Source organism: Micromys minutus (assembly GCF_963924665.1).
Source record: "Micromys minutus genome assembly, chromosome: 15".
NCBI classification, from domain to species: Eukaryota; Metazoa; Chordata; class Mammalia; order Rodentia; family Muridae; genus Micromys; species Micromys minutus.
In genome coordinates, this window is record NC_137984.1 from 14489102 (window position 1) to 14508266 (window position 19165).

General features: G+C 42.3%; 1 protein-coding gene across 1 annotated transcript; it reads right to left on the reverse strand.

The window, feature by feature from the left end:
* Positions 1–5616: 5616 nt before the first annotated feature.
* LOC308430228 (myelin P2 protein) lies at positions 5617–9207 on the reverse strand. The gene is made up of 4 exons (XM_080929372.1): positions 9088–9207; positions 7483–7655; positions 7222–7323; positions 5617–5849 (listed from the first exon to the last, which is right to left on the reverse strand). Exons 1-4 carry the CDS (start codon positions 9158–9160, stop codon positions 5799–5801), a joined length of 399 nt encoding a protein of 132 aa, XP_080785498.1. The 5' UTR covers positions 9161–9207; the 3' UTR covers positions 5617–5798.
* Positions 9208–19165: the final 9958 nt, after the last annotated feature.

The following is a 19165-nucleotide window of genomic DNA, read 5'->3' on the forward strand; positions in this document are numbered from 1 at the left end:
ATCCAATACCTTCTTTGTCTTGGTTCTGTAAACAATGCTTGAAGCTTTTGCCATTTCCCTCTCAGCAGAGCCTAAACTGCCCACGGGGTGGCTCAGCCTGGCTCACGAACTGAAGTCTGCTAAATAAACTGTTTAAACTGTTGATATGCCCGTGCTTGCCTTTTAACAGCTGCAAGGTCTAGGGCTTAGTCTTCACCCATGGCAAAAAAGGAAAGAAAAAGAGAGAGAGAGAGAGAGAGAGAGAGAGAGAGAGAGAGAGAGAGAGAAATCTGTAATATTTTTAAAAGATTTAAAAGATTTCTAACTGTGTAGTGTCTCTCTGAGTTTATTCAATGTACATTCAGGGGCTGTGGGGTTGTCATGGTCAGCCTTGAGCTATCTGAGATACATTCTAGAAACTGAACTCCAGTCCTCTGGAGGAGCAGCAGTGTTTTTAACTACCGGGCCATCTCTCCAGCACCCTGATGGGTATAATCCTGGAGTTTATATGCTCAACAACTCCCAGATGATTCTTGATGTGCAACCGTGCTCGGAGACATGCACGTGGATTAGGAGACAGCTTAAGAATTAAGCTGAAGTAACCTTGTCAAATACAGAGTAAATCTCTAGTCAGAATTAGAATTAGTATCAGCCACATTAGACTGAAACTCTTCTGTGACAATCTAAGGAGCTGGAGAGACAGATCAGTAATTAAGAAAGCCTCCATATGGCTGTTCACAACCACGTAACTCCTGTTACAGGGGATTTACTCTGTCATCTGACCTCTGAGGAGACCAGAGGTCCATGTGACATAAATACACACATGCAGGCAAAACATTTATACACACAAAAATGAATAAAGCTTTTCAGGTTTTGATTTTAAATGGAAGAAAATCTAAGTACGATGCCATGTCTCTGCAATGTCATGCTAGTGAGTCTGAGTGTGACATCACATCTCTGCAATGTCATGTAGTATGTCTGAGTGTGACATCACAACTCTGCAATGTCATGTTAGTGAGTCTGAGTGTGACATTACATCTCTGCAATGGCATATTAGTGAGTCTGAGTGTGACAACACATCTCTGCAATGGCATGTAGTGAATATGAGTGTGACATCACATCTCTGCAATGGCATGTAGTAAGTTGTTCAGTTCGGTTCCATAAGAAACAAGACCCCGATGGATTGTGCTGAACTCTCTTCTATGAATACTCTTGTGCCTAATTTTAAACTAACAATTCTTTCTAACAACTGGCTTGTAAATTTTGTGAAAACCAATAATCAGCTTTTAAATATTTTTGTTTTGTAGATAGGGTCTCACTGTGTCTCAAATGGTCGGGCCTCCCATTTCCCATCTCCCTTCCTCTTGAGTGCTTGAGTATAGACATGGCCCCATCCATCAGTCCTCAGGTCAATTCTGACCAGTTCCTAGATACAGTCACATCTTTAAAACTTAGTCATAAGTCAAAAATACAGCTCATTATCCAATTGACAGCAGATAATTTATTCCTTTGGAACCTTCATTTCTCTAGGTCATATATATCTAGGTCATTTATCAAGGTCATATTTATCTAGGTCATATTTAGGTTGGAGTAGCTAACCAACTCCACTTAAAATATTCCAATTTTAAGTGTTTATTTTCTTATACACTAATTAACTTTAAAATGATTCTTGATTTTTGTCTGAATAGTATTATTGGCTTTTTCATTTGGACTTCAAACTACTTAAAACCACTTAAAACATACATAGTCTTAAGAGCTTCTGTGTTTCTATTCACTTAGAACATCAGGAATATCGTTCGATAAACAATAGCAGAACAGCCAGGAATGGTGTTGTGAGCCTGTAACCTAAGTATTCTAGAGGCAGGGCAAACGGATCGTCGGCTGAGACCAGAGTGAGCTATAATACAGAACCTTGACTCAAGACAAGCAAACCAATAAAATAAATAAACAAATAAGCAGCAATAATGGAAGACACTTCTGCAACGTCTTTTCTAAACACTATTCTAAGCACCTTACATACATTAGCTCATATATTTTTCATGACTCTTTGAAGTGTCTTCTTTAAGGAACTTGGGTCTATGTGTGTCTGTTGAGGATGTGCTTGGGATCAGAGCTGGTAAGGAGGGATCAGAAGCTTCAACTAATCAGTCTGACTGTTCTTCAATACAATGCTATATCAAAATTACATGTTGAGCCAAGTTTTAAATATTATGTGTCCTAAGTGCTGGTCTAATGACATTTGTGTTAGTTGGATTTCCATCACAGCAGCAAACACCTCAGCTAAACCAACATGAAAGAGGAAACCACACATTTGGTTCAAAGTTTTAGAGATTTTGGTCCATTGGATGTTTGTCTCATTGATAAGGCGGAACATCCTTGGCAGGTAGAGAGGAAGGACCAAACTGACTTCATCTTGGGATGCCCAGGAAGCTAAGAAAATGAGAAAGGCCCAGGAGTCCAATGCATTCTTCCATGAGACACCCCAATGATCTTACAGTCTTCTACTAGGCACTACCCACCTACTAAAAGTTTTGTTTCCTCCTAATAATGCCATAGGCTGAGGACCCAGACTTTGATTATGGCCCTTGAGGGCACTTGACATTCAAGTGTAAGGAAGCAGACAAATGAGGCATCTGTCAGTGGGGTATGCCCTGCACAGTGAGCACTATTACAGGGCCTACACCCCGAGTTAGCCCTCCCCCAGAACAGCAAGGACTGACTTTCCATTGTGACATGTGACATAGGGTGTTTTGCTACAATCCATGAAATGAGTTCAGCTAATAGGTTTTTCCTAATCCCTTCTCTCTGGCTATAGAGAATTTTTTAAAATTTAGCAACACCTACAATCTGCTGAAGTGATTATTTTCCTCATTAGTAACATAATACTTTTCCTGTTACGAAATTTAAAAGTACCTGGGGCCTTTGAACAATTGAGTAATTATATTTATTGACAGATATATTTTATGGCAAGTCATAGCCTCGAAAAATAGAAGTGCAGTTCTAAACATTCTTTTTTTAAACATTCTTTGTCTATGGGATGACCTGGTAAGAGACAAAGAGGGGAAGAAGGGTCACGATGCCCACTAGAAGCATGCCATCTGAAGACTGGGCGGGGAGGAAGGCTGGCACGGTGTGTCTTCATTGGAAATAATTTTAAAGATGCAAGTTGGAAGGAGCATATAAATTTGTAGAGAACAAACATGAGAAACAAAGTAATTCATAGGAAACAAACACGCCTTTCTTTCAGATAATGCTATTGCTTGATTTCACCCCATTTGCTTTATCACTGGGAATATGTATGCGTGTACTGTAATTCACAGACTGGCCTCACGATGTCCTCTGTAGCATTAACTGTCTCTCTTATAAGACACACCCAGGACCATTTACGGCACCTAGCTGCTAAGTATTTTCAGTAGAAAGTAATTTGGGAGACTCCCACAACCTCTCTCTCTTTTATAGGCACTGACATTTTGAGGAATTCAATCAACTCCTCCCTTCATTTTTAAATACAAAATTCCTCCTTTTGAAATTTCTTGGTTCTTTTCTCATGGTATTTTCTCATGTAGATCTCCAAACACAGTGTTCACTAGATGACATTTCTTCCCTATCAAGGCACACGTTGCTTGTCTGCCCTCCATTGGCGGGGTTAATTTCAACAACCCAGTCCAGTGGCTTTTCTGCTGTGACATCTCCTGTGCGTTTTTTTCCCTCTTGTGTGGGAAAGCTTTAAGACCGTGATGTCATCAGCACCTTGACAGGATTTGGAATCAGTTGGGAGACTGAGGCTAAATGAGTCCACGAGAACATTTTCAGAGATGTTCAACTGAGAAAAGAGCCACTCTGCATGTAGGAGGCATTATCCCATGGGTTGAGGTCTCAGACTAGCTCTGCAAAGGAGAGAGCTCACTAGCAGGCATCCACCTCTCTCTGCAGTGTGAGCAGCTGTGTCCTGGTCCTCCCTCACCCCACCCTGCAGCCATAATGAGCTCTATCCCTGTACTATGAACTGAAATTGATCCTTCAGTTGCTTCTTCCGCTGGATCTTCACAGCTACGAGGAAAATAACCACTGCAAACCAGACCTAGGATGTTTCTGGTCACTGTTTTGTCTAGCTTAATTGTTCATTGATAATTCTTGCTGGAGCCCATGTTTGCTGTGATAGCTGGAAAATAGTGCCTGTTCCCCAGAACTCCTTCCACAGTTACCCGCTGTGCTTGTGTTCTATGCCCCCTCTGTGTGCATATTTTTATCATCTGGCCACACTATCAGAGTCTTGGGTTACTCTTTTTCCCAATGGTTTACCATTCATGGTGATAATTTATAAATTTGCCATTTCTTAACAGTTTTAAACTTGTGATTTATCTAGTGTTTTTTATACCCAAGCTGTCCCAAGTTTAACCAATGGAAGTTTCTTTAGGTTCAGGCACCACACCTCTATCATTTTTTTAGCATTTTTTATTTTGTATATAAAAATACTTAAATCTTACAGTACCTATTCTGACCTGGTGTGGAATCATTCATCCCTTGAGGGGACTTTGGTTTCTTTTAGTGAGAAATGGCTTTAGAGACCAAGACTCAAATGCTTGGTGAGCTCATATTCCTGAGGTTCTTCTGAGCTCATTTGGGAGACAAAATTAGGAGCCCTCAGCATGTGTATGTATACTCAAACACACATTAGGTACATGTATGGATCACATACATACACATGTCATTGTGCATGTACAGTTGTATCTACTTATGAACATGCACAGAGCTTAGGAACTGTATTAGTCAGACTTTGTCATGGTCGTGTAACACCTGATACAAACAATCTGGGGGAGGTTTTATTTTGACTGCAAGTTTCAGAAGTCAAAGTTCAAAATGCTTAGTTACCTTGGTTCTGGACCTGAGTTGCCACAGAACATCATCACAACTCGACTTTATGGCAACCCAAAGTCATGGAAGATAAGAAGAAGAAGAAGAAGAAGAAGAAGAAGAAGAAGAAGAAGAAGAAGAAGAAGAAGAAGAAGAAGAAGAAGAAGAAGAAGAAGAAGAAGAAGAAGAAGAAGAAGAAGAAGAAGAAGAAGAAGAAGAAGAAGAAGAAGAAGAAGAAGAAGAAGAAGAAGAAGAAGAAGAAGAAGAAGAAGAAGAAGAAGAAGAAGAAGAAGAAGAAGAAGAAGAAGAAGAAGAAGAAGAAGAAGAAGAAGAAGAAGAAGAAGAAGAAGAAGAAGAAGGGGGCTAGGGATGACCCCTAGTGCCCCAGTGGCCCAGTGGCCCAGTGACCCAGTGACCTACTTCCTCTATCTAGAACCCATACACTCAGTGGCTGTAATAGTGGTGCATGACATTGTCTGTGCATTACAAAACTTTGGCCTAAGTAGAATGAAGGCTGCTCCTGTTGGCTGAAACCAGGAACTTCCCCCACCCAACCCAGTTTAAAGCAGCTCATCTTCCTGTTTTGTTTTCTTTATGATTTCCCTGCCTCCTAAATGCCCAGGCCCCAGGAGACAATTATCTCTACCCAGAACAAAGCTCATACCTACTTTTAGCATTTGCTTACTTTGTGTATCATGATTTAAACCGGAATGAGCACCTCTTAGGCTGTCACTTCGCAACAGTGATTTTTTTTATGGAATGTCTTTGGTCTGGTCAATACAGAAGGAAGAACATGGCAAAGACATGGATGAAAATGGAAAATGTCTAAATTAACGTTTGCTATAAAAACATATTATGGCAAGTGCAGAAGAAACCAAACAAACCAGCTGCAGAGAATTCAGGACTTGCTGAATGATTTCCAGTCTCAGATGAGCAAACACCATTTGGATGATCCAATGATTTTCTCAGACCTTCTCATAAATTCTGGTGCAGACCACACCCTTCATTCTGCATTCCTTAAAAGAGGAGATTGGCTATTTAAAATACAAGTCAGAGAACAGGACATTTGGGATAATATAACAGTTCACAATGAACTCACAAGATTACATTTAGGAAGGAATGAAATATCTAGACACCAGCTTCCTGGTAGTTCACAATTACAACATTGGAACTTAAGGGAAAAAAACCTTTAAAGATGATCTGTGTTATTATACATAATCAAGCAGCAGTTTTTATACACAGTTTTGATGCATTTAAATTCAATTAAAATTGTCACAGTTATAATGCTTAATGTTGGTTTTTAGCTTTGTGGGAGTTGGAATCATCCACCACAAAGACAAATCAAGCCTTCGATCATGTCTATGAGGGACAGTCTGTGTCAGGTTAATCGAGGTGGGGAGACCTGAAGACCTGACATGTGCTAAAGTAGAGACGTGCCACCCGTCCAGGGACTGTGGCTTTAGACTAGGGCAGAGGCAGTGGCTAGACACCGGTGTCCATTTTCTTTGCTTCCTGATGTGCACCACCTCACGCGCCTGTTATCATGTCTTCCGTGCTGTAATCAACACTAACCCCTTAACTACATAAAATGAGTTCTCTCTGAAGATGCTTTTCAGCTGGTTTTGGTCACAAGGAGAATAGTGACTAATATAAAATGTCTGTCACATTTGCCTTACCCAAAGAGCAGACAAATAAATTTTCTGAGAGATTTGGCTTGGTTGATCTATAATGGGAATCTCATGTTGGAACTGACCCCTGTCTGTCTAATGTGAAGCAAGAGCTAAAACTCTGTGCACATTAAAAGAAATGCTCAAAACACTAGAGGATTGTGAGTATATTCAGTGTGTGTGTGTGTGTGTGTGTGTGTGTGTGTGTGTTCATTAGTGAGCACAGACCCACAGCCTTAAAATTCCCTTAGAGCCCATCTGGTGGACTCCTTTTCCTCATCCTGATCTGCTAACTAAAAGGTATCCAGAGCTCAGAGCTTAGATTGTGGTTTTGGCATAGTTTGGGGTAAGTTCCTGTGGAGTCCTGAAAACAAAGTGCTTTTACTACAGTATTCTATCATTGAGCATGCTGGGGTTCTATTTTATTTTTGACATATAGACTTACTTTTCTGGCTGTAAATTTAAACAAATGACATTCATCCATATTTTCAATAACTTTATTGTTTAGATGTTAGCGCTTAAAAATCTTGACCTAACACTTGTAGGACTCAAACAGGAGAACTTTTTATAAACAGTTTTTCACTCAAGCACTAACCCCTGACTTTATTCATGGTATTATTCTCCATTCATATTCTAAAGAACAAGGGGCATTTTTAAAATAAACACAGTCAGCGCATGTGTACGGCATTATTGCTGCCTTGAGACCTGGGAATGTTCTTACCACTACCATTTTCCCATCCAGCAGCTTTCTCTTTATGGTTGTCTCTTTACCATCCCACTTCTGCACTTGCTTCAGGGAGCCTCTCTCCAGTGTCACGATGCTCTACAAAAACAAGTTCATGCACTTGGCTTACCTCAGTTTCCCAGACAGATGTCTCAACAAGTCACATCTATTCCCCAAGCTGCCAACTCCCAGAAGGAATAATCCTGGCTTTCAGTGGTCCACTGGACCAACTTTTAGGGAAAAAATATTACTGATTACCTTGGTTTTTCTGTTGTCAGCTGTGGTTTCTTCAAACTCCTGGCCCAACTTGAAGGAGATCTCTGTATTTTTAAAGGCACTTTCTGTTCTAATGGTGATATAATCCCCCTTCTTGCTGATGACCACACTGGGCCTGGCCAAATTTCCCAGTTTTCTGTTGGCTAACCCCACACCTGAAAAGCAAGGTGATGTCAGATTGTGTTGGGTAAGGCAGATGTCAGAAAGACACAGTTTATGCCCACCAGTTTCATGGTCTTTATTCGGTGGTACCTACAAGGAGGAGTTGGTAGGACTTCTTACCAAGGGCTTCCTTCCAAGTTCCAACCACGAGAGAAAATGCATACTAAGAAACTGCAATTTAAAAATTTTAACCTTTATCCAAACCACAAATTCTTTCTCTCTCTCTCTCTCTCTCTCTCTCTCTCTCTCTCTCTCTCTCTCTCTCTCTCTCTCTCTCTCTTCTGCTTTGGGTCTGTCCGTAACTAAGTAATCATTTAAGTGTGTGAACCTTGGCAGATGGCACATTTCCTACATGAGGACGCTTGGAACCTGGGGAGGTTGTTGATATCAAAAGAACTGGTTGGCTGCTGTGAGTTCAAATTTCATCCAGCACCACCTGCCCGTCCTCGTGCTGAGCAGGGACTACAGGCAGAAGAGTGGGGTAGACAGTTTGGTCTGTTTTGTTCTTCCCACCGGGCATGTTTTGACAGGTGCATTTTAGTGTACTGTAACAGCAGTGATGTCTACAGGCCTTACAGCACACAACTACACAGCTGCAAAGGTTTGGTTTGTCTACTTTGTCCAGTGGTACCCTCGCTGTAAAATAAGTCATTTTAGATTTGTATAAAGCATTAGAGACATTTGATGTTGCATTTACAAACATTATAGCTGCTTTCAGCACGACTGTCTCCCCTCCACACATACCTTTTTATAATATTTCTCTGTCAATAAGGAGCTATAAATATACAGAACAATCCCCCTCATATCTTTGATAGAATCGCACCCCATTCTTCTGCCTGTAGTCCCTGCTCAGCACGAGGTCGGGCAGATGGTGCTGGATGAAATTTGAACTCACAGCAGCCAACCAGTTCTTTTGATATCAACAACCTCCCCAGGTTCCAAGCGTCCTCATGTAGGAAATGTGCCATCTGCCAAGGTTCACACACTTAAATGATTACTTAGTTTTGGACAGACTCAAAACAGAGAGAGAGAGAGAGACAAAGAATTTTTACTCTGGATAAAAATTAAAATTTTAAACTGCAGTTCCCTAGTATTCAACTCATAATCTTAGGACCACATAAACTTCTATTAAACAAGCTTTCAGAAAATGCCATAATATGGATTGGTTCAAGCTCTAATAATATTTCTGCCCCCACAAATTTCCAATGACAAACCTGTGGCACTGCCTTCAAATTCCATGCATTTAAAAAGCTTCATTTAAGTTCTAACAATTTATTGCCAATGAAGTGGAAGTAAATTTTATGAATGGGACAGAAGACTGCACTCAGACCATGCAACATTCCCCAGACTCTTGGGGGAAAAACATTGGAAAAAACACCTGTGCATCTGTCTATAAAGGGACATTTGCCATGGGCCATTTCTCACCTAGAGCTTTCATGTAGTCATCGAAGTGCTCACTGGAGACAAGTTTCCAGGTGCCTAGGAATTTGTTGCTCATTGTGATGGATGAGAGAGTTCAGTAGAGTTCCTACTGGGATGCAGCAGTTGCCTGTGGGATGCTGAGATCTTGCACAGTTCTTTTCAAAGGAACTCAAAGCATGTGACTCTCGCTGAGACCCAATGAAGAAAGGCAGTGACTCGACTGAATGATGAATGGTTCTTAAATCATAAGCTGCCTATGCATGGGTGAAAGAAACCACCACACAATGTCCCTGTGTTTCCAAAACCATGAAAATAACTGAAAGTATTGTTTGAACCTTCCAGATGTTTTTTGGTTCATATCACATTGATGGGCATGTTTAAGTCCTTCTATATATGATCATGTATGTAGGTATCTTACTGACTTTTAATTCTGATTCTGCACAGTTAAGAGTTCTTTTTTTCATATTGTTTTTGTTGATTATATGGGAAATTCATATACACTCTGATCACACCCATTTCCAGTCATCCCAGGTCTGTTCCCCATCCTTATGACCACCCTCACCAAGAAGAAGGAGGCAGAGGAGGAGGAGAAAAAGAGACAAGCCCAATTTGTGCTGTTTGTATACTTGCTGGAGCATCTTGATTACAAGTTTTAAGAATTCTCTTCAGTGGTTTTCTATCTAGGTTTTTACTTTTTGGGGTGGTTAGATAGAGGTTGTCACAAAATTCTTAAAAGGGGGGACAGCCTGGGAGTATTGTAATAAGAGTCTCAAGTATGCTGTGGGAGGAGAATGGAGCCTCGCAGTTTGAGGACACATTCAGAGGTGAGGGAGGCTTGGCATAGCTTACATATTCTGGGCAGGCGGAGTAGGCAGACAAGAAAGTCAGTCTGTCGTTGCAGAGCACAGGAGCTGTATTCATGTCAGGATGAGAAGCAGTGCTGTAGCTTGCCCTCTGACCGTGGGTAAGATTTTATCTCTCTTTAAAAGCAAACCTGAGGATAATAATTCTTAGTTTCTATGACAACCTTAAATTTGAAGCATTTAATAAAAATCCACAGATTTATAGGGAGATGGTTCCCTACAAAATAATCCTAATGAATTCTGAGAGCTCAGTGTAGGACGGTCCCATGAAATATGCTTAGTTCAGACTGCCTGGTTTCATCCCCTCAGCCCCACGAGAGACATGTAAGATTGCTATGTTCAGCTTGACAATGACGAAAACTGCATCTTGAAATTAGACAACTTATTTCAAAACTAAAACAAAATTCCAGACTTATAAAATAGCTTTGTTCCCCAGTGCTAGACCCTGGACTAGCATCTCTCAACACACACACATACACACACACACACACACAAGCATACACATGTGCATATACATGTACACACATATATATGCACGAGTGCACAAACACATACATTCACACATAAACATGTGTGCTCACTCACACACATATATACATACACAAACATACAATGTGTGCATACATACAAGTACACCTACATGTACACACAAACATATTCACACAAACATGCATACACTCACATGAACACACACAGACCCTGACTGACAATCAAAGATCCTGATATCCCCATGACTTTTTAGTCATAGTCTCTCTCTCTTTTCAATATCAAAAGTGACAGTCAAGTAAACCAGGTGGCATATGGGAGTCCCAGTCTTTGACCAGGGGGAGCAAATGTCAATTGAGTTTATACATACATGTTGCTCCTAGGAATGGCTGGACAGCTGCCATGCCTTCCTGACAGGTTTTCTACACTAGCACTAATTCTGGCTGAGTGAAGACTAATATCACCAGATTTTACATTTTTGGTATATCAGTTACCAGCGCCCACAGCCATGGATGTGAATACTCTACAACTGGGTCACTTCTAACCCATAGAATCCTTGGCTTCAAAGGTTCAGGCCTCCAATACTGGACTGTCACCATCACAGTCGTGTGGTTTGCTGGTTTGGCTTCACACTGGCTGAGAAATGAAGAGCTGCATGCCATGAGCCATATCTCATCTTCTACTACCAGTGTCTGGTTAACTCAACATGGGTCCTGATAGTGAACAGGAGAATTTCTTAGCAAACCATCTGCTCCCAAACCCACCGAATTAGAATAATAATAATAACAGTGATTAATGGGGCCATTGTGGAAGGTTAAGGCAGGAAGATCTCAAATTCAAGACCCTTAGGATACACAGTGAGACTCTAATGTCTTCTTAAACAAGAACGAACTCATTGAGCAATGAATATGATATTTTCTCCAAAGCTTTATGAAAATGATGGTACCCAGAAGACCTCCAAAGCTTCTGTTATCCTTATTCTATTAAGAAGTACAATAGTCAATTTGTAGTTTTTTCTTCCTGCACAAGTCAGTGAAGGTTTTCACACCACCCTACCAGAGCTAAGTTTTCAGGCAGATTACAAGAGAAAATCTGTGTGGATTTCAATGGTTCCTTGTTGCATCTGCTCTGTTTTTACCACCTCCCAATCCCCACAGTTTCACTCCAAGCCAATAGCCACTCCAGTGCAGACCCAGAGCACAATTCACTAAGTGGTTAGTTCCCAAGCTTGGTACCCACACATCTCGTTCCATGGGCCTGGTAAAATCATGACTCCACAATAATTAACTTATCAAACAGGTTTATATGTTAAATTCTCAATCCACAAACTCTCTGCACAATAAGCTTACAACCAGTGGACAAAGATATAAACTTCCCACCTAGCTAAGATAAATAGACCCATAAAAACCCTTAGAAATAACCATAACAACCTTATCCATCTAGAGATGCACCAAGAGAAACAGCCATGCCTGCTTCCATCTTCCTTCCTCTCCAATCCCCGCTTCTCTCCTCCTCTTCCACTTTTCCAGACTCCCCCCTGCCCCACTCTCTACTGTCCAAACATGTATCACCTTGACATCAACCTACAGTCCCTTAGTTGAGCACAAGAATAATGAATGAGTAATAAGCCATATAATGAATCAATGGTCAAATGATGGTCAAAGCCCATTCATAGTACTGCCATAGTAGAACATTTACAACACTGATGCAATTTTAGATCAAGAAAATAATCTCTTGTAGGCAACTCACCAATTGTATTTGACTGCCAAGGTTGGCTGGATGAACTTGGATCAAGATGAGATTCTGGGGGCAATGTACAGGTCAAAGATACAAATGGAAGCCATGGGGGAATCTGAACTGAAGACAGCTTGAGGCATTGGAAGACTCATAATAAATGCCCTGGACAGAAGATGAAGGACAGTGACCAGAAACAATCATAACTGGATTTGGATGCTCAGACTTAAACTACATTTTAGGAAAGTAGATAGTTTTGCTATACTATGAATGAGATCCTTTTCCTTTCAACAGTTGATTGCTCATGCTAATTCTTGACACAAGTAATACTTTTGAATGTATGTCCTATTTTCTGGCTGCATTACAGACACTCATTTTGGATGCGAAATTATTGTTCCACAAATGAACAGAAAGAGTAGTCATGGTTTTCTATAGGGTGGCATGTTTCCTTGCCATGATAGTGCATTTGTATCTAACACATTTATATCCAATGCAGCACTGTTGGGGTGTTAGCGGTGCATCGTTGGCTCCTGCCTTCATGAGTCTAATACTGTAATGGGGGGGGGGACAGCTATATAACATCCAGGGATCTGTGGTAGAAAGTGACTAGCTATCCAAGGCGGTTAGCAGATGGGGATCATGAGAATACCGTGGAAGAGCCAGGTGACTGTGGCCAGCCCTACCAGAAAGTGCTTGATAGAGTTTTGTTTTTAAAATCTTTGAGTATGGTGTGTGTGTGTGTGTGTGTGTGTGTGTGTATTCTTGTGTATGGATGAGAGCATGTGTGGAGCTGAGAGGACTTTGATTGCCAGTCCTTGCTTCCTGTCTCCTTTGAGAACCTGTCCAGTGAGCTGCCTGGGATTTTCTTGTCTCCACTTGCTATCTTGCCGTAGGAAGTCTGGGGTCACAAGTGTCAGCTTTCGTCTCTAGCTGGAGATTCAAACTCAAGTCCTGACTCATGCATGGGAGCCATTTCCCCCACAGAATCACTTCTGAAGCCCTAATTCTTTTAGGCTCTTGGATGTATTATGAGCAATAATGTGATTCATTAGCCTTCAGAGAATAGGCAGCTAGGTTAGGCATCATGTTCTTCCAGGGCCTCATCATGGAGCCAAACATCCAAATCTTCCTTTCTCTTTCTTCCTTCAAATAAATAATTCTTGAAGTTTAAGAATGCTGAGATTATAATTGCTTTCTTAATGCAAACCATACCTTGTAGCTTCCTCAGGTACCAGTGCAGAATCTTTTGGTTACTATGGTGATAACTGAATTCATGCTGTCCCAAGGTAGCTAATAACTGTACTTTAATGGGATGGTAATAAAAACAGGAAAGAAAGAGCTGTGGGCTCTCCCAATAATGCAATTAGCTTTGTTCTTTGCTAGAATCTAAAGCACCCTGGATCTTCTCCAAAGTGTAAGATGTCATTTCATTATTTCTAGTGGAAGAGCTGAGAATTGAAGGTCCTCGCTGGGGACAAATAAAATACAGGGAGGGGCTTCTACATTCCAGCCTCTTCCCAGGCCATTCCAGCATCAGCTGCACGTCCCACAGCTAAGCTGCCTCCTTTGTCTTTGCTCTTGTGAAGGAAATGATGTTAACATTTTCTAAATACATTCATGAAGGCTGACCTTTCTGGGATTGGCACAAAATGCTGTAGAAGACATTTTTAGGATGCAGCTTGGCCATAGTGCTGATAGGAGAAAAGGATCTCTTTAAAACTATTCGCTTGCAAAACATACTGGAAAGTGTGTGTGTGTGTGTGTGAGAGAGAGAGAGAGAGAGAGGAGAGAGAGAGAGAGAGAGAGAGAGAGAGAGAGAGAGAGAGAGAGAGAGAAAGGGGGAGAGAGAGAGGGAGAGGAGGAGGGGAAAAAGAGAGAGGGTAGGGGGGAAAGGGGAGAGAGAGAGAGAAGAAAGGGAAAGAGGGAGAGAAGAGAGAGATTTCATAAAATCAAAATTCAGATAATTTAATCATGTATTGCCCAGGCATGTGCCTGCTTCCTCCTTTATTTTCTTGATTGAGTCTTAAAATTTTGTTTTCAGACACTGAGGTGTCTCAAGGCTGTGAGGACATAGTTTGCATATATGACCTTCAAGTGTAAATAGTTGAAATTAGGTCCAGTCAGCCCAGTCTGCATTTCCTCCAGTGGCTAAAGCTAAATGTGTAGTTCTTGCAGTCTGGCTAAGTCTGGAGAGCAGTGCAGGTGCACGGTTGTTGATTTTCTGTGAAAATGAAGCCTCTTGGGCTGTATGAAATCGGAATTATAGTAGCTGCAGCGGCCAGCGTCAGGATTTCAGCAGCTCAACTGAAGTTCCAGTCTTGGTGAACGCCCATCCACAGAAGGGATCCAGACAGCTTTGCTCCATGAGGTCACTCGGAGATTCCAGATACCTTCCCTTTGGGGCTGAACGATGTTTTGTCTTTCAGGGTCCTTCAGGGTCCTCCATGCCAGAAGACATCAGCTCCATGAGTGGCTTCACATTTTTGAACACAGAATCCTCATATCATGCCCCTCTCTTCTCTCTGTCTCTCTGTCTCTCTGTCCCTTTGTCTCTGTCTGTCTGTCTCTCTGCTTCTGTCTGTCTCTCTCCTCTATGTCTCTGTCTGTCTGTTTCTGTCTCTTTCTGTCTCTCTGTCTGTCTCTGTCTGTTTCTCTACCTCTGTCTCTGTCTGTCTGTCTCTCTCTTTCTCTGTCTCTCTGTCTCTCTCTGTCTCTGTCTCTCTGCCTCTCTGTCTCTCTCTGTCTCTGTCTCTGTCTCTCTCTCTCTCTCTCTGTGTGTGTGTGTGTGTGTGTGTGTGTGTGTGTGTGTGTGTGCAGAGGAACTCTCATGGGGGCATCTGTGTGAGTGTGGTGGCCCAATGACAACTTCAAGTGGAGCCATCATTTTTGAAGTCGGGTCTCTCACTGGCCTGGAACTCACTGGTTAGGCTAAGCTGGCTAGCTGCAGGCTTCCTCCTGTCTCTGCCTCTCCAGCGCTGGGACTATCGCATCACCAGTGCACCCAGACCTGATATGCAGGTTCTAGAGGCTGAGCTCAGGTTCTTACACTTAGACCCACTGGGCCACATGTGTTCCAGTCCCTGATACCACTCTTCTGTATTTTTAATTGTTGCTTTGTTTTTGTTTTTTGTGCTTGGATATTTTGCCTAAAAGTGTGTTTGTGCACCGCTTGTATCCTTGGATTTCAGAAGAGGGCCTCATATCCCTTTGGAATTGTAGTAACAGGTGGATGTGAGCCAGAATGTGGGCAACAGAGCCCAGGTCCTCTGGAGGGACAACTAAATGCTCTTAACCCTGATTCATCACTCCAGCCCTCCTCTCCCATAAAGTTTCTTTTTTTTTTTTTTTTTCGTTCTTCCATTTGCTTGGTTTCAGTATGTGGTTTCACTGTGTAGCTCTGGCCAGTACGTAACTCAGTATGTAGAACAGGCTTGCCTTAAGATTGCAGAAATCCACCACCTCACCTACTTCTACCTCCTGAGTGTTGGAATTAAAGATGTGAACCACCACTCTCTGCAATGGGGTATCATTTCTTAATGTAAATATATAATGGGACCCTGAATTTAGAGTGAACATTAATCTATGTTTATGGCTTACCACATGGGTGGGAGCTGGGTTCAATTCTATCATCTGTAAAAAAGATTGATTGTTATTGTAGATAGATAGATTGTTATTGGTTTGAATGGAGCAAGAAAGACTACTTTGATGAGGTTACTTGTAACTTATGTGTTGATAGGTTATTTTAATAGAATTCCTCTGAAATTTGTACTGTTTTACAAAATAAAGCAAAATCCAGCTTCCCTGTTTATTTTCTTCATAGGAAACTATAACATGACTTTTATGGGCCTGCCAACTCTCAGTCCAGATTCATCTATTCCTTCTCACATCCCTGGAGAATTCTCCCAACTCAGATCTCCTTCCAGAGTCTCTGTCTCTGCCTGAAGTCCTGCCTTCCTTTTCTGACTCACCTATTGGCCTTCAGATCTTTATTACACCAACTGAAAGATGAAGGAGGAAGTGCGTTTACATAATATGATATTGGTGATGAGCGTGCTCCACTGAGCAGCCAATAAACACAGAGACTCGCAGCCAAGCATTAGATGAAGCTCAGCGAGTCTTGTAGAGGAGATGGTGGGGAGAAGGACTGAAAGACCCAAAAAGGACAGGGACTCCACAGAAAGATCAACAGAGTCAACTAACCTCAACGTTTGGGGAGTTCCAGAGACCAAACCTCTAACGAAAGAGCTTACACAGGCTAGACCTAGACCTCCCACCCCCAACACCCTGCACATATGTAGCAGAAGTTCAGTTTGGTCTTCATGTGTTTCTCCCAACCATTGAAGTGGGGTATGTCCCTCAATCTGTGAATCCTGTTTCCCTAGGTGGTCCCAGAGGGGGAGGGTTGGGGGGGGGGAGGAAGAGTATCTTGTGAGGGGTACTGGGAGGAGGGAGAGGCTAATATTGGGATGTAAAGTAAATAAATAATTTTTTTTAAAAAAAAGAATTACAACACCAAAGCTCTCTTCTAGTACAGAAACAATCGCCACACGGTACACAAAAATGTTACCCCCAAAGGAAGCTTCTTGTGAGTTCCTTAGGTCCAGTGCTCTAATCTACCGTTGCTGAGACCTGACCTGCTCTGACTTCTGCCCACTGTTCCCCGGTGACATTATTCCTGCTCTTCATGCTAGGATCGCGTTGTCATCCGGGAAGGAGAAGCCCGAGAAACGAGATGCTGCGTTTCAGGTCACCATTCTGCTCACTGACCCTGAGGAAGGCAACCGTCTCCGTGTGGGATAAAAGGAAGTGGTGGAAGCCATCAACGGCTGAAGACGGAGACCTGAGTTCTGCCATGTGACTCCGTGCGGGAGCGGGGAAGACGCCCCATGGCACATAGACACTTAGAACCCTGCCTACCACCACACAGCACAGCAAGGAAAGAGGAAGACAAAGACCTGTGGATCACCATGACACCCACAGACCTGCCCTCTGGCACACAGCGGACCATAGACACCAGGTGGTCATCGAGTCACACAGTGTGGACTTAGGATGGCCACGCTACCCACATGGGTAGCCTATAGCAGGAGCCGCCGCAATGTGCGAGTCTGTGGTGGTCAGATGGGGGAGAAAGAAGTGGAACAGCTCAAACAATAGAGAGAGAGAGATGGAACTGGAGACTGGAGGGTGGAGAGAAAAGCCTGTCGTGAATGGACAGCCCCACCCCTGGGGGTCATGGGGAGATCCCAGCCCTGACTGTCACTGAAGACTGTGCCTGGGTCCATGGCTATGGTTGCGCAGAGGCTGTTGTCAATGCCCAGGGCTCATAGTACCATTAGAGGACTTGGGGATTCCCTTGTGAAAACACAACAGACAGAATAGTGTAATCAAAGACAGCTGGAACCCTGGAGTAAAGGGGCAGGACATAGCTTAGGCCGGCTCTCACAATTTCTTCTTTGAACATTTAGGAAGAAAATAAAGTCTATTTTTTATTTGTTTGGTTTTTTTATTTTTTTATTTTATTTATTTATTTATTTATTTATTTATTTATTTTTTGGTTTGTGTTGTTTTGTTTTTCAAGGCAGGATTTCTCTGTCTATCCTGGAATGACCGGGCTGCCCTCAAACTCAGAGATCCGCCTGCCTCTGCTTCCTGAATGCTAGGATTAAAGGCATGTGCCACCACCGCCCAAACAAACTTCTTGTCTTACTAATTCAGAGACCACTCTTGCAGTGATTTGAGTATGAAATGTTCCCTACAGACAAGCATTTGAACACTTGCTTTCCCTGATAGGGATTCAATTTGGGAACGCTATGGAAGTTTTAAGACAGGAGTCTTTCTGGAGGAAGCATATCACTACAGGCAAATTTGGAGGTTTTGTAGTCTAGCTCCACTTCCTGCCCTGGCCCTGAGCCTTCCTGGGTGGGGATACGTGAGCTCTCTCTGGTTCCTGACTACTAGGCTGGCTCCACAGTTCTGCCACGCCTTTGCCATCATGAGCAAGAACGGTGCTTCCCCTTTGGAACTGTGAGCTGATAAAAACCCTTCCTCGCTGGAACTGGCTTGCTGATAGACTTTTCTACATAGGAGGAGAAAAGATGCGCAGACCAGGTGAGCCAGCGGTGGTCCAGCGGTGATCCAGGGACACGGGACTGGCGAGGAGTCTTTCCGACCAGCCTGGGTGCAGAGAGATCTCTGCAGAGCTCAAGAAAAGAGCGGTTCGCCAGTCCCCCTCCCCACCTCAGCTCAGTTCAGGGAACCAGTAACCCGGCATCCACACAAGACTGACAACAAGATGGCAAGAGGAAAGGGAAAAAACGTGCCCCAGGGAGACCAAGAAAACCTGGCAACACCAGTACCCAGCTCTCCCAACACAGCAAACAGCAGAATATCAAACACTCCAGAAGAAGAAGATGCAGACCTGAAATCATACCTCAAGATGATGATAGAGATCCTAAAGCAAGAACGTGAGGAAAAGCATAAAGAATTAGAAGCTTTTAAAGAAGAAACAAGAAAAACACTCAAAGAATTAAAGGAAAACAGAACCAAAGAGATGAAAGAATGAAAGAAGGAATTTAAAACTGAAATAGACAAAATAAAGAAAACACTAAAAGAGACAATCCGACAGATAGAAAACCTAAAAAAGAAATCAGGAGTTACAGAGGCAAGCATTACCAATAGACTTCAAGAGATGGAAGAGAGAATCTCTGGGGGCTGAAGACAACATTGAAAACATAGAAAAAACAGTCAGAGAAGATGCAAAAACCAAAAAGCTCCTAATCCAAAATGTCCAGGAGATCCAGGACACAATGAGAAGACCAAACCTAAGGATAATAGGAATAGAAGAGGGCGAAGAATATCAACTAAGAGGCACAGTAAATATCTTCAAAAACATCGTAGAATAAATCTTCCGTACCCTTAAGAATGAGATGACCATGAGCATAAAACAAGCCTACCAAACTCCAAATAGATTGGAAAAGAAAAGAAATTCCTTCCGACAC